Source organism: Diorhabda carinulata, chromosome 2, assembly GCF_026250575.1.
Source record: "Diorhabda carinulata isolate Delta chromosome 2, icDioCari1.1, whole genome shotgun sequence".
In the NCBI taxonomy this organism is placed as follows: Eukaryota; Metazoa; Arthropoda; class Insecta; order Coleoptera; family Chrysomelidae; genus Diorhabda; species Diorhabda carinulata.
The window spans coordinates 34,039,624-34,056,798 of NC_079461.1; the positions used below are offsets into that span (position 1 = coordinate 34,039,624).

The 17,175-nt window shown below is 30.6% G+C and overlaps 1 protein-coding gene across 3 annotated transcripts; it reads left to right on the forward strand.

Annotated features, from left to right (window-relative positions):
* Positions 1-3: 3 nt before the first annotated feature.
* On the forward strand, positions 4-16,926 carry LOC130903511 (myosin-9). Of its 3 annotated transcripts, XM_057815650.1 has the most exons (7): positions 4-1,638; positions 3,239-3,325; positions 8,274-8,443; positions 8,514-8,699; positions 11,255-11,401; positions 14,049-14,189; positions 16,394-16,926. In XM_057815650.1, the coding sequence occupies exons 1-7, from the start codon at positions 1,563-1,565 to the stop codon at positions 16,469-16,471; spliced, it is 885 nt and encodes a 294-aa protein (XP_057671633.1). In that variant the 5' UTR covers positions 4-1,562; the 3' UTR covers positions 16,472-16,926. The 3 variants fall into 3 exon arrangements, with proteins under 3 accessions (XP_057671633.1, XP_057671634.1, XP_057671636.1); XM_057815651.1 differs by lacking the exon at positions 14,049-14,189 and having other exon boundaries at positions 1,433-1,638; XM_057815653.1 differs by lacking the exons at positions 4-1,638; positions 3,239-3,325 and adding an exon at positions 3,618-3,793.
* The last annotated feature ends 249 nt before the right edge of the window (positions 16,927-17,175 follow it).

Genomic DNA, 17,175 nt, shown 5'->3' on the forward strand with positions numbered 1-17,175 from the left:
TTAACTAGTCAATAAGACAAATGACAGATATTTGGTAATTAGGCATTTAACATTACAAAAGAGTAATAAAGTTGCCTATAACAAACTAGATTTATAATAATCAATAAAATATAAACGACTTTATTGAACATTTCAATTGTACATGAAAATAAAAAATTGTTTGTCATCGCTTCATCTCTTAACCATTTCAGTGCAGCAATTATTCTCGAAAATGTTTTAAGACTTAGGGCTGTCACACACGTTTAGTTTCAACTGACAGTTATAAATGTTCAGTTGCAATAGTACCTTTGCTATAAATTGAACTGAGGACTGTACACCCACGTAACAATCATTTTAAAAAAATGTCATTTTCTTCTTCTTCGTTTACTGTTACAGTAAAATTGAAATATCCACATATATAGAAGTTATTACACTATACAGATAAAACTGAACGTGTGTAGCCGACTTAGAAAAGTTTCTACTTTGTGAAACCGTGCTCTTAAAAGAAAATTTATATTTTTAAATGAGTCAAAACTGAATATAATAACTGTATTAAAATATATTTGAGCAAAAAATCAGAAAATATAAGTTAGGAAAAGCTTCTGGTCCAAAAGTAAATATCATTTAGTTATTTTCGTGTTGATTTCATTAAGGAAAAACCGCGAGACGTACACAAAGTCTAGTCAAACTAATAAACCTCCTACATCAAACAAACCTAATACGACCGTAATCCTGCGGAAAGCCAGAACGCAGGACACTCCGGGATATTCATTTCTTAATGACGCCCTGGAATTACCGTCGTCACCTTATGTCTGAGAACACGCATCGAATTGAGTCGAAGCCACTGGCGTCGTTCTGTCCGTCGACTACGCCCGACATATCGACCGGTAAACGCGTCATCGCGTCTCAAAGCCGTCTCGGGCCTCCTACAATGATGTCATACTTACAAAAAGTTTTTTATTCGTGGAATTTTAGAATACGCTATTTTAGAGTGGCTCGATCAAACTAACCCGCATAGAAATATCAGAATTACTTTAAAAAATTGTAAATTCTACCATAGTAGTACCACATAAATAAAAAAAATTGATTATTTTTTAATATGTATAGCCCAATCAGGGTTATATGATAGGCGTTCAATCTCTATGAAGCCTAGACCAAAAGACTAATTTTTGCGAAATAATCCTCCTATTCGACTGATTGGGAGTGAAAACTGTTTACTTGAGATGAGATGGAAAAATCCTTGGAAAAATAAGGTTTAATTGTGTCCAAAAAAGAACAAATATGAAGACCTCTGTCTGAAATGAATACCCATATCTTCAATATGTGTACTTTTTGTTTACCACCCGGATTTTCGTTTGATTCGACTCCGTTGGACTCCAATGGGCTTTTCCGCTACGACAAATTGGCAACGTAGCGGTTCATTCTCTATTCCTTGTTCCTTAATCCTCCCCTTTCCGTCAGTATCAACGGGAAAAGCGGTCAGGTTTCACCGGAAGTAGCGAAATTCTCGTCAAATCGAACAAAATCTTCAGCAAGGAGAATTAACAGTGGTTGTGAACGCGTTACCAAAAAATTTATTCAAGATGCTGCTGGGTTTAGTAAGGGAATCTGTTATGCAATGCTTCTGTCACACATGTCGGGCCCCATTACCTGCTGCCGGTAAGTAATTTTGAAGATATCGATTCTGTCTTTATTTGTTTGTTCAACAAAAATTTCTTATTCATATATATCGAAAAGCGATTAATTAAATACAAAAAATGAAAATTAATTTTGAAAACTTTGAAAAAATGATTTAGAAAGTTGTAATTTTCATATTTGGAAAATGTGCTTGAGCTATACAAAAGTTTTTTGAATAAATTTATATAAATGAATTCTTCAAAAAAGTAATTAAAAATTGTTTATTTTATTATTTATGAAAGGAAAGTCTTATGGGTTTTTCCAATGCCGTTACGGCGAATTCATCAATACCGCATATACATACCGGCGTGCCAAGTTCATTTTGACGCTTGACAGATCGCCTCTGACTCATCATAGCTTGTTGAATGGAAACCTTTATACGTCCAGACACATTTCCATGTATAATTATGGTCACCCCCTTGTAACTATTCCAATTTTACATATTTTACATTCGAAATAATTATTTTCTCTATTTGATTTTTGGTGTAGCAAATCAATGGACACTAGACTTACAAAAAAATATCGAGTATCGAGTATTTTCGTATTAAATAACATTTAATTCATATATCGGGTGTATACTTATAATTTCACCTTATTAACTTCTAAACAGCAACTTTTCTCTTGTTTAATAAATCTGTAAATCATTTTTCCAGACCTATAAAAAACCGCAAACGTGTATTAACTCAGGTTTCAAAACTTTTGGGATACACTCAAATTATTCTGGAATAATTTTTAAAATGATTGTACAGAAATTAAGATTATTACTCTATACATTAAAATATATAAATACTAATCCATAAATAAAATATAATAATGTAATGTAACTCTATTTAAAAATGACATACAGGCTATAAACGCTGAGTACGTCCCTGTGCTAGTTGTCAATACAAGTCAATAAAAATGTCTTTTTTAGTTTTGATTTTCATAGGAAATTAATTTAAGGTTTCTAAACCAAAATCAACGTTTATTTTTCAGTAATCAAATTTCTTTATCAATTTTGCTAAAAATAGAAATAAAGAGAAAATATCATCGGTTTTTATAGTATCATTGTTCAACTAAATATTATCGTCTTACACAAATAACTTTATTTAAAAAATGCGAATTTATATATTAACAAATAATTTATTTCCAAGATTGTTATCAAATTAGTTTCCGGACAATGTCTTAAACCGTTAATAACCTTTATTTGAATTAATAAAATTCCGATAAGATCGTTTATCAAATAACTCCAATTAAAACGGCGTGTCTACGTAACCTATACTATGTCTCAATTTCCTGTATTGTTTATATAATTGTAATAAATAAAAAAGTACGATGATATGGACCATTTTAGCTATAGTGAATGTTAAATTTTGTTCCTAATAATTTGTCGTAGAGAAATTTATTCCATTATGTAAATATTTCTGAATTCGACATTATTCTCAGACTTTTGTTTCTACACATTGACAGTTTAAAAAAACGTAGTGCGTTGATGACACGAACTCTGGCATCACAATTTAAAAAACTGTCAAATTTCGTGATATGTGTGAATAGAGATAATTGTATAAAAGTGAATTATACATAAATTTTTTTAATTTTACAGTACATAGATCACAGATGCCTATCACCAAAGTAAAAACGAAGTCAAAGAGTTTCATACAAGACCAGCCAAAGCGAGTGCAGTTTATCAGTAAGTGTCCAACTATACTTTTTAATTTATTTCGTTATTTTTCAAGTACAAACGAATTTACTTCCATATTATGAACAATATATCTCAGACAAGAAATCTTATTGTAGAGTATACTAGAATGACAGTTACTTAGAGGTATTTCAAATATCATTTCTGATAATATTTCAAGCTACTCAAATCTAATTTTATTATTTGTCCGTTCTACGTGTGAGTATGCATTTCTTATTTGAAATTCGCGCCTATTTCCAGTAACGTTCACTGTAACCTCACTTAAATTTAAACTGGATTTTTCCGTTGTTTTTTACCATTTGAAAACCGGCTGTAAACAGTAGATGCTCTAAGTGTATTTGAATCCCTTGCGCCTTGTAGTCTTTGTCTGAGTGTTGAAGAGGATTTTTAAAAATAACCGTCGTCCGCTTTATTCGTTTAATTTTATTTTTGTGTTGTATATCATTTTAATAATGGATGGTAAGTTAACATCGTGATTAAATATAAGTAAACGCGAAAATTTGTAACACAAGGGCATATGAGTTGGAGTCCATTTTGTTTTAACATATGATTTTAGAACAAAGAAATTCTTTTACAACAGCAACATTTCAATAATTTTAATGGAAATATTTGATGATGATACAATTTTTGAAAATTAATACAGTAAAAATTCATATTGATTTACGACTTATTAGGAAAGCTTTTAACACCCACATAAGGGAGATTTCTTTGATGTTTCTTCTTTAATTCTTAATTTCGATTTAAAATAGGTTGAAATCGAATTTGAGTATGATATTAATAATGAATTACATTTAGGAATTTTTGCAGCCAAATTTTAGATATACTTTAGTAAATATTATATAGTTAATACGGAATAAATGTCTATTTTTACTTTAGGTACAGCTCTTGGAATTATTTAAAGGTTATTTAAATTTTATTTTTACTTAGAATCATTCAGGGCTGAGAGCAACTCACAAGTTTTAATTTGTGAAAATGCATTAGTCCATTTCAGATTATTAAATTTTCTTAAAGTTTTTATTTGCTAGAAACTTGATGGAAAGTCAGTTAAAAATTCGGCAAATTTTTGACTGTTATTTTCGAACTGATTTTCTATCAAAAGAGATTTAAAATCAAGATAAAGAATAACAAATGAAGGGTTCCAAACAGGTGTAAAATATCTATTTATATACGTGTTTCATGGGAGTTTTGATGAGTCTTTAAAATATTTTCATAATTTAAATGTAAAATATTTGTTTTGGGTGGTTTCTTTTTGAAATCTTTAGTGGAAGCTTTATGTGAAAATAAAAATTCAACAAGGGCAAAAATAATATCTTATTATATTTCTAATTTGCAATTTAAATAGAAATCTAGTGTATATTTGTTATATATATTTGATGTCAAGTTGATGACTAAAAATAAACTTTGCTCATTTATTTTTTCAAATTGAAAAAAATTAACTGCCAAATAAACAACCATCTAAGCATGTTTAAATCTTAATTTTCTCACTTTTTCATATTATTATGGGAAACTTTCACTATTTGTGCAACTAGATTAGTCTAACATTCATTATAAGAAAGCTGTTGACCATTAAAGTATTGTTATACCCATTGCTACAAATTGGACAGTTAGTATAGTGCAAATGGTCATAAAAGAAAACATTTGTCATCACAATTACCAACAACTAGATGGTTTTTAACTTGAGAGAAAGCATTTGATTATTTTTTCCTTTATGCTTTTCTTGGTTTAAATATCTAAAATTATTAGAAAATCATTAAGGGGAAAGCAGACTAATTTTTGGTAATTTCTTATGCTAGTAGTTATTGTTATCATTTTTTTTTATATTTTGTGGTTTATATTAACATCATGGAAGAAAAGCAGTTGATTTATTTTCATCGTATCATTGTATAAACAATTTGGATTATTTTTTTATCATATTGTATTTCCAATTTATGATCTGTTAATAATGACCATTATTATCGACTTTCCTTTTACTTATAATAAGGGTACACATCACAAAATTTTATATACAGAAGGCAGAAAATTGGGGTGTACTTCCAACAAACGACAGAAAATTGGGGTGTACTTCCAACAAGTGGCGGAATATTGTGATATAGTTCCAACAGAAGGCAGAAAATTGGGGTGTACTTCCAACAAACGACAGAAAATTGGGGTGTACTTCCAACAAGTGGCAGAATAGGGGGTGTACTTCCAAAAAACGATAGAAAATTGGGGTGTACTTCCAACAAGTGGCAGAAAATTGGGGTGTATTTCCAACAAGTGAATAAATGATTGAATAAACCGGTTCTGTAATGCTAGCATCATTTAGTTATAGAAATTTTTGAGGTTGGTGGTTGTGTTCTAATACAAACTGCTTCAGCTGATTCCGATTCCTTCAACCTACACATATCGCTCTGTGGTCTTTGCAAATCCTAGATGTGATAACAGTTTTATACCCTATAGTAATTTTAATTTGTATATGTCACAAATATGTGGGCTTATTCTAAATAAGAATAAAACAGTATAATAATTTTTTTACTATGGAGGTCGATGTCCTTTTTGGTTTGTTCATGTCTCAAATCAAATCAGTTTTCTCTAATAAGTACAATGACTAATTTGAAGCGATTTAGTCCTCGCCCATTTCAATGAACTTTTGTGCTTGAAACGTTTACTTTTTTATATGACTGACTTCTATTTATAGAAGTACAGTTAAAACAGGTAAACCCTGTCATCTAAATAAACAGTAAAATTGAGGAGGCTGGTTACAAAAAAAAACAGAAGAAACTTTGCGTCCCGATTTTTTTAGACTATGAAACTGTTTAATATATTTATGAAAAATTAATCACACAGCGTTGAGATAACTAGATTATGCATTGCATAAATATATATACGTAGATAGGAGCCTTCCAAGAAAACTTTTTTTATACTGATTCGCGAAATATACGAGAATTTATGAAAAAAAAATGGGAAATATTCCACATCGTTCATAATTTCTTAGTAAAGCATCAAACGAAGTTCATCTTGCAAATAGATTCGTTTTAATACTCTTATAAAGAAATAGGTTAGGTAAATATATAGAAAAAATAATTTTGATTGTTGAGAAAACGCTATTTGCAATGTGGGTGTCGCAATTGCTTGATGCTGATCAAAAACTCGTTCGCATGCCTTCCAGTGTAATAAAAATGAATTTTGAATTGGTTTGGTTAGGTTCCATTGATTTATCATATGTAAGTTGTACCATGTAATTTCTAAAATAATGGAAATAATCTGTCTCCCCCGCCTTAAATTTATTATTTGTACCCATAGAAACAACCCCAAATGCTTGAAACGATTTTTAGGTTAGGTTAAGTTTCATTGATTTATCATATGTAAGTTGTACCATGTAATTTCTAAAATAAATGGAAATAATATGCCCCCCGCCATAAATTTACTATTTGTACCCTCAGAAACAACCCCAAATGCGTGAAACATTTTTTGGTACGATTTTTACTTAGAGTTCCAATTCTAAATAATTACCATCTTGGTTAAGTTAGGTTAGGTTTCATTGATTTATCATATGTGAGTTGTACCATGTAATTTCTAAAATAATGGAAATAATATGTCTCCCCCGCCATAAATTTACTATTTGTACCCTCAGAAACAACCCCAAATTCGTGAAACATTTTTTGGATTTCAATCGAAGGTGTAATCTTGTTTGATTATTTAGAAAAGGCTTACTCCATCCAATTATTGTTTCCTTGAAGAATGGCCCTCGTATACATCTGATTCAAATATCGATTTTAATTAACAATTTGAAATAGTTTCTGTAAAAAAGTAAATAGTACGCCGATGCGTATATCGATTGTAGATAATTTGGTGCAAACAAGCACGATTTAATGTTTAGAACTGGTTTATATCATTTAGCTGTTTATGTTCTTTTTTGGTGTTGAATATCTACTCTGTTTTTATACCCGTCGCGGTATGCAACAGTAAAATCAACGAAAAATTTCTATTATATTCAATAGTAACTTTTTTTAATCGATTTTCTGAAATACAAACAAAAAAAATTGAGAGTAACATTTTTTTATTTTATATTGTGATAAGTCAGTATCAGTTTCATTCTACATTTTTTACTTGGATATGTACAATCTTGTAAGAAAATTTGTATGTGAAAATGATGAAACGGATCGAAAAGAATATTAAAAACTGGATACGAGGTCATTAAATCTATTAGACGTGGGTTCCTACGCCGGTCAAATTGCTGTTGAATGATACAAATCATCATAGTTGAAAAAAACGCAAACAAATTTGGTTTTGCGTGATTTTTTTTCTTATTGATGATTATAAAAACAGTGATCAAATAACAGTGTTCGGTATCATAGAGAAACAGTTGAAAATCCTACGCAAAAAAAGCTAATAACCGCAGTGATTGAAACAAAAAAATCCTTTCAATTCAGAAAGTTTAGCATTAATAAAAAAACTGTTTTAAATGAAACATATTCCAACGTATTTTAATTATTTTACATGAATTAGATATTAAGGGAGAAAACCACATTAGGAGGCTGTTTAAAATTGATTTTTTGCGATTATTTTTGGGCGGAAAAAATACGTTTAAATAGGTTTCAATATGACTTTGTATATTGTCATTTTTGTGTTTAGGTTAATTTTTTTCTGAACACAGCGATGAGTTCATGATTTGTGTAGCTTTTTTCCATTGCTCCATTCCCTTTCCATTAATTCTAATATAAAAAAAGTCACACTAACAGAAATATGGCGTCTGACAGACAAGAATATACTGACTCGAGTTTTTATTGCTCTAAATTCCATTAGAAATTCGGAAGTAGGGAATAAGGAAGCTTTTCAATCATTTAAGGATTTTTTAACAAATGATTTGTACAAATTTTCGCGCCTAATAGTCTGCCAGACTCTATCTTTCGGACATTGAAAATAGCAATTTACCTATATTTGACATTTTTATTTCCAGCTACTGAAGTACGTTGCCAAGAAAAAACAAAAGGTGGCCTTCGTTATGAAGTGATTCTGGCAGAACCAGACGTTAAAGTGCCACCACCAAAGTTATCTCTCTCGCCGAAAGGCAGCATGTCCGTCCAGGATATCGAGGATAAGTTGAAGGCTGCTGAAGAACGTAGGCAGGTTAGTTATCTGATGATCTCTTGGAAAATGGGTAAATAAATCAAGATATGTTTGAAATATTTTATTTTAGCAATTGGAATCTAATAAAATGGCTGCTTGGTCCTCAAAAATCATGAAAATTGAAGAGGCGAGTCGCAAAAAAAACGAAAAGACTTCTCAATTCATATCTGCTACTCGTGACGCTTTAGAACAAAAAATGGGCAATTACGAAGAAAAAAGAGAAGCGTATATTACCGATTTAAGGTCTAAATTGAAGGTAACGATTCACAATTTCATCTATATTAGTCCCAAATTTTTTATAATTAGATTATAGTAGGAAATATGTGCTTGTGGAAACTTTCCCAAATGCCTTGTACTTTGAAATATATTTTGCTACACTATTTACCATTCCGGCAGCAAGATCTCCATGGAACTCATTATCTTTCTGTCTATTACTTGTTCGGTTGTCAAGAAAAACCAGCCGAGGTGGCAGAGACTTCTATAGACACCATCACAAGCGACAGATCTCATCAGAAACCTTTTCCCAGAATATAAACTTCACCTTTTGTTCCCTTTCCTTAACTTCTATCGTTTGGTCTAATGAAGAAGGTCATTACTCCTCTTGCCAGTTGATTTACCAAATCATTTCCGTGCAGCCCAAGATAACTTGACACAACCAACACGGAGTCAACCTTTTGCATTCCCTCTTGAAATACTAATAGGGACAAGTCCATTTGTAGAACTAGTTTGACTAATAAATCATATACATCAATTGGTATCATTTCGGTTTTCTAGCTTTCGATGTAGAACCTCTTACAGGAAAATCCATTGTTTGATTAGTTCATTGATCGCAACTCTTTTATTTCATCTTATAATTTGTCTTAAATTCGGGTTTGAGCTCCTCAAATTCGTTCAGAATGCGAAGATCTCTAGTGTAGTTGCCAGTTTTTAGTTCCCCGTCCCAACTTTTCTTCAACCCTCATGTATTTGTTCTTATTTGTTGCCAGATGTTTAGATATAGTTTCTTCCAAATGGGTGATACAATTTGTTAAGCATAAAATTCTGTTTTAAATAGAAGCCAAAAAGGCTCAAAGGTGTACCCCAGGAAAAGCACCGTTCCTTGGTGCCATTCATCGGTTCGGATCTTCGTTGATCGAGAACTTTTCTCGGATTGAGTTTCAAGAAGAGGAGCCATTCAAAGTCAGACGATTCAACACCAAATGATTCTTGGGTTAGAATGGATGGAGGTCTTGCTCGACACCACAAGATGTTGCATTCATTTTGGTACGAAGAAGAAGATGATTTCCGACAATTGGACTATAAAACTTACTATTTTTTGCAACTTTCATTTGTACACTTATGAATTTTTAGTCCTAACGATTTTAGAGCAAAAAACTTGGCTGGACTGGTCTAGTGTGTATGTGAAACCTCCAAAAAATTTATTTTTGATCGAATTTATGCAAAAACTATTTTTATTTCCATTTTGCGGTTGTTGAACTGCAATATTCTATAATCAGTAAACTGAGAAGCTTTTTTATTTTTTTTTTATATTTACTCAACTCGAATACCTTATCTATAGTGTAGGTACATGATCTTTACTTAATTATTTTGTTTGTGAGGCAAGAGATAAGTTGTACCACACGATATATCATTTAATTTTTATTCTTTAATTTTTATTCGTAATAAAAACAAAAATTTAATTTCTGATATTATATACAAAATGTTTACTGAAATGATAAAAACATCCAGAATATATTTTTTCATTTGTTTTTCCTTTTATTAGAAATACCATGAGTTGATGCTGAGCTCTATACTGAGCCCCTAGCTGATTGTAAACGTACTTAAGCAATTTGTGATACTTCTCAAACAAATAATCTTCAATTTATAAAACTTTGCCGACCTTATAACCTTAAATTCCCCGGCAGGTGACTCGGACTCACTCATACGACGTTTAAAAATTAATAAAAAAAGCTGGAAACACCTTATGATTAAATTAAAAACAAATATTAAACAATCTATAATTATCCCCGAGTACGATTATCCAAATTAATATTTATTGCTAGAATAATAAAAAATTTTCGGCAATAAATAAATTTTATGGAAAAATTAATAAATTGGCAACAACCCCGTATCCTAAAGAGCAGAACTGGTATTCGAAACTCCCAACCTGGCAGCTTTAGAAAATAAAATGAGGAAGGAAAATGGAACACGGATGGAAATTACGGAAGATGGAACGAGTAGGTAGAGCAGATTTGAATAAAAAGGAGCTTATGCTCTAATAAATAAAAAAAACTTATTTATATATAACCAAACAGGAATCTGCTCTATTCTATTCGTTCTGTTCCCCAAATAAATAGAAAATACGAATTTATATGAAAACTATCATACAAAATTTGTTCAAAACAAAAGGAAATCCATGAAGATAACAGAAATTTTTGTGAGCAAAATGATAAAAAAAACTTACTACGGAATATAAAGAATAAAATCAACACAACTTTGATTTGAAGTGTGGATAGGTAGAGGAAGAATTCGATGTTATTATTGCGGTAGGTGGATTGATCTTGAGATTCATTTTTGATTACCAGGTAAAAAATGTGTTTGATTCTCAGCGTCTTACCGGGATCTGCTCTTCAAGTTTTTCTAATCGACCAAACTTCTTCCGGAAGACTGTTGCTAATCCTTGTACTGGAGCAATTTCTAATCCTCTTTTCTAACTTTTATACTTCTAGAACAGTCTCTGAATCAGCTCATCCATTTGCTAGTGCTATGATAGTTACCTTTCTATTGTTCTATTTCTATGTAGTTTTAATATTAGAATATAAATAATTGCAGGATCATATCGAAAGCGTTGAAAAAACCAGATTGTCTCTTGAACAACAAACGGAAGAAGTTAGAATAGCTATCGAAGATAAACTGAAAACTGCTTCTCAACAACGCGACGACAACATTAAGAAGATGCTGGACCGTCTAAAAGAACATGTAAGTATTGTTTGCGTTAATTTTATTTTTAGTATCACTTTCAAAAAAATTTTGCTATTTAGTTTTCTCTCTAACCTATAAATATATAATTCGTTCAGAGTACAATACCTGCAATTGGTTAGTCCCACAAGGATAAGCCTTCTCAAAACTTGATGTCATGGTGAAGAAGAACTCCATTGGCCCATTTTTCAGATATACTTTCGATTATGTTTTTACCCCTTGCGAGTTCTTCCCTCGAACTACGACAATCCATTTAAACATAAGGGGTTGTTTCTATCATTCCTTTAGAACTGGATTCGTCCTTCCTTCGAGCTCCGATAGTCCCACAAACTGGATTTATTGATTTTCAATGTATCTTGTACACCCCTTTGGTAGCAGTGAACTCTAAACGTTGACTCCACAATTGAAAGAATCTTAGGGAGTTTCGTTTGTTCTGCTGTGGTCTTCTCAATCGAAAAGGACTTGCAGACATAGTTTGCAATTATGTTTGTACCCCTTGCATTGTCTTCCCTCTATAATTGGTTAGTCTGGCCCAAGTTATTCCTGCTGGCTTCTTTATATCACGGTCCCATCTCAAGTTAGGTCTTTTGATGTCTCGTGGGTACTATGTTGTAATTTTTATGGTCCATCTATTATCAGTCCTTTCCGATGCCATTTAAGGGATTTGATACTGTGGATTTCTACTACTTGAGGTTTTTACCTTGTCCATTCTTTTCTCTTAAGATTCTTTTTTGTTATACTTAGAATGTTTCGTCCCATTGATCTTTGTGGAAACTAGTAAATTCAGTGTTGAGTGTCCAAGTCTCGCCCATACACTTCATACCAAATTTATTCTTCGATTAATTTCTGGTAATAGTGATCAGGGTATGTGTATTAGTTAACCCTATCTATTGCTGGGTGTGTTGAGTTCTTCGGAGTTATTGGACGAATCTTAGATAGTTAACATATTCATCATCTCTTCTCGGACCTTAGTTGTCCCATTCTAATTTACGGTATATTTCTTCCAATGCTGCTGTGAAGAGTTTCGGAGATATTGGGTCTTCTTACCCATTCCTATATTGGTCGGGAACTTAGGAGTTTAATTATGTATCATAAATCGCTTTAGCGATTAGTTATGGCTTCTATAATTGCTTTGGGATGTATCGAATCGAAGGCCTTCTCGAAATCGATGAAAACTATGTTTAGTGGTTTGATAAAATATGATATACAACCAAGATGGTATCTTATTGAGTATACGGAATGGTCATTAAACCCATGATCGCATAGGTATTGCTTGTTTGAGACACACTAGAAAGTCATTAGTATTGAGAAGGAGATGTTTCTTTTTCCTTTTTTTTTAATAATCTTTCCATTTATAGGTTACGTCCTCTTAAGGTAGATAAATTAGTTTAGTACGCTTAGAACAAAAGTGATCTAATTCGAAATTTATAAAAATCAAGAAATATGCAAAAAATTAATATTCCACCATCTAAGTCAACATCAGAAAGTCAAAGAGTCAAAGTCAAGATAACGATTCTCGTTGGTTTTCAATTGTGACGTCATAGGTTTAATAAAAACATTGAGCAGTTGTCTGCTTGATGATCATGAGGTTATCGTTGCCGTCAACGTAGCGTGTGTTATTATAATACAGTTTTTATTTATTATTAAAAAATATTTGACATGTTTCATACGAGATTTTTACTGTATTTTGACGCAATTGTTCTAAAGTGAAATATTTAGAACGTTTAAAAAAAAGTTTAAACACAAAAAAAATAATTTTTGTCCAAATATTCTAAAAAAATGAGCCTTTAACATTAATTCGACAGTTGACACTTTAAATAGCTGTTATTGAGTGTTATTTAAATATTGAGATATATATTCTGAAAAATAATGAATTTTTTTAAAATTAATTCGATGAAGCATAATTTTGACAGTTGTCATTAAAAAAATTTGACAAGTTTCATACTAGAATTTTTTTTGTATATTTGACGAAATTGTCTGCTTGATGATCACGAGGTTATCGTTGCCGGCAACGTAGCGTATGTTATTATAATACAGTTTTTATTTATTAGTTATGAATAAAACATCAAATTTATCAATCGTTCAAAAATTATTAAAAAAAAATCAAATTTTAAAATGAAAGAAAGTTAAGTTCATACATTATTACATAAAAACGTTAAAAATTGGAAGCCTAATCAATTTAATTACCATAAAATATTGTAATAAGTTTAATTTGAATCTTACTTACATTAAAATGATCCTGACAACCAAAATAATTACATCTCGCAGGATCGACCAACACTTTCAAATTATTCGAATTTCTTGGCATCATAAAAAAACTATCAAATGTTTTAGTCGTGGTATTTTCACATCTTGTACAAAACACGATTGATATACCATTGTTCAAATTATATCTATGACGTCACGAAATATGGCGGTCTTACTAAAATGTTTAAACTACCTACAAATTTTTTTAATTTTTTTTTAAACTATGCAAAAATATTTTCTTCTCAAATCTTTAGGTGGCTTCTGTTCTCAGTGTACGATAATCAACTAATTTTATTTTTAATTTTCGGTTTTTTTTTCTCAATAAATCACGGTAATATTTATTTTTGCCTTGTCACTATTTCATCTCAAAGCTTGCATGTTTATGTGCTTCATTACGCAGGAAGAACAAATATCTAAGGTGAGAGAACAAAACAACATTAAATTACAACAATTGGACGTTGCAATTCAAGAAAAATTAATACAGGCCCAAACTCGAAAAGAACAACTCGAACAGGAACAGAAGGAGAAGCTGAGAAGTTACGTAAGTATATGCTTGATTACGTTCATATTGACAGATTGCTTTGAGATTTGTACGGAAATGGAATTTTTACTCCTATATCTGCTAATTCAAACAATTACTCTCTTAATTATATAGTTTATCTTAACATTTTTCCAAAGAACGTTTTGGTTATCAAATTTTTAGTAGTATAGATTTTCTTGTATACTATTTTTGGATTGATGAATACATTAGCTCGAGTGAAAAACGTCATAACTCGAAAACAGTACTTTATATCTTGAAAATATGTCCTTATGACCAAATACAAAAATCAATAACGTTAATTAAAATATTTTCCCTACGACCACATATGAAAATGATAGATTGCACACTCATTTTTAACTAAGAAAGTAGCTTATTTCAGACATGTACTAAAAATAACAAAACATTCATATATTGAAATACTTCTTTATTTTTGTTATATATGCTCTCGAACGATAGAGGGATTACACGAATATAATATGAATCTGGCTGGGTGCCGAAAGGCAAAAGGCCGAATTTAAGAAGACTGAAGAAGTAGACAATATGATTTTTTGAGGTTATATTATATGTGTTAACAATAAAAATTGAAAGTTTGTTGTGATTTGAAATTAGCTTTGGTGATTGTGAAGGAAAGTAAATTAGGCAGATTAAGAGATCCGTCAGGTTTAAAGAGCACATAGTACTATAAAACGAATGCAAACACAACTTATTCATGTTTTCACTTGACGCAGTGAATTTTAATTTGGAAAATGTTATCAACAATATTCATTAACTCCAAGCAATCTGTAAGCTACATATTTTATATACACTCTGTATAAGCTATAAGAATCGTATTTGTGTTGAAATTTTATGTAAACTTGTTCTTGCAACTTTCTTTTTCTATTTTTTATTTTATTTATCATTAATGGTTTCATTTTTTATCGTTTTTTTTTAATTGCTACTTGAATCAATGTAGATAAAGGAGTAATGTAGAATTTAGTAGTAGGTTTGTTCATTTTTGTGTAATTTAAATTCATTATATTTTTATAATTAATATTTGTAAAACATTTTTAGACCCCGTTTAATCTAAAATCGGTATGAAACAATTTTTTTAACATTTATTTGTATTTATAATTCAGTTTGAGATACCTAATCCCAACTGACTATACTACTGTTGTTATTTTCAGTGGATTTGGGTTCTTTGTTATTAAATAATGAATAAATGATAATTGTTTTGATTAATATTTACTGTCACTTTAACATATCTTAGAGTCCCCTGCCCACTTAACTAAATTAAAAATTAATATAAACATGGCTACCAACTATATAAAACAAAATAGTGTGAGATAGGGATAGGTTGGGTCAGCTGTTAATTTGATCAATTATCAACAACTACAAATCATTTTGTGTAATTTTTTCCAAAAAGTTCTCTGTCTCCTTCAAATATATACTACCAATCAAAAGTTTTGATCCATCCTATAGTTCGCATGTAAAACTACAAATAGAAACAATACCATCGATTATAATAATAAAACTACAGTCGATTGTTGATAGATATTTAAATTTTTTATTCATCGATTAACCCATTTTGGATTTTATCATTTCGGTTCATAATTAAACATGATGTACAGTTTTAGTGAAATGTTAGAATACTTTTTAGTGCCTGAACTACAAAACTTTAATGGTTATAACCAAAAAAACGATTCCAGCAACTTAGCACATGTACAATACATTCCGAGTTCGTGAAATTTTTCCTGGCAAATTGATCTCCAGGAGAGGGGATATAATTTGGCCTCGATGCTGTCCCGACTTAACATCTACGGACTTTTCCTGTAGGGTTATGTTAAATCTAATATTTATGTTTTGAGACACCTTGTATATAGTCTGAAAAATTAAAATTTCTTCAATTTCTTGTTTCTTAGACCTTTTTATATATATGCATCTAAATGTTCTTTATTTTAGGTCTATTCAGTTTTAAAATTAGTTTTTTTAATAATTTTTGACAGGTGAAAATGACGTTTCGACTTATTTCAATCTTTATCAAAAAAATAATCAAAATTAGATACCCTCTGCAAAAAAATTAACAAAGAGGTGGTAAAATTGTAATATATTCCTCATAATGAGAATTTACAAGTTTGGTTTTATCTGGTTCCGTTCAATTTAGGGTTGATTATGACTATGATTGTTGACTATGACTTTGATGATTATTGTTTATTTATTTTTTACAGGAAAAACGAGCCGAGACCGTTCGTCAGAACAAAGCCAATCTCATCGCGGAAGGCAAACTGATTCCATCTTCTGGTTAAATATATTGACCAGCAAATGGAAAACACTCAATTATCAAACTATTACTACTTCATTGGAAGCTCATTCTTCTCTAATATCATTTAAAATAACTAATATAGGTGCTGGTTATATGGCGCGTGTGTTTTATATACACCCTTAATAAAATTCGCTTGTGCCATAGTTCGGTGAATGTTTTTTATAGAAAAGCCCTGTAGATTTTTTTTCAACTTCGGCTACTAATTTCTTGGCGGGAATAGATTTTTGAACGTCAAACGCCTCAAGGGCTTGCTCATAACTTTATAGCTATTAGGGGTGGATATAAATGCTCATTCGCAACATAACTATTTTTCACACATTGTCAAAAGTATGGCTTCGTACTGATATTAATGTTTTTTTTGTTTTTAACATATATTTTCATTTACTTATTAACCATATTTATATATTGTACTGAATTAAGTAAAATGTTTTTATTTTATTTTTTTTTATTTGTTCTATGTGAATGTGAGAATCGTTGTTTATCAAGGATTTTAGATAAGAAAAATTATATTCGAAAATTGACCAGCTAGCTTAAGCAGAATGTGGAAGGACAAAACTAGCGGTAACCATCTGTAAACACACGTATTTGTTTAGTTCAACCCCTTAAATTCATCCATTACAATTCATTTTCCATGTGAATAGATTTATTTCGATTTTTTTTATGATTTTGAGAGAAAATATCAATTAA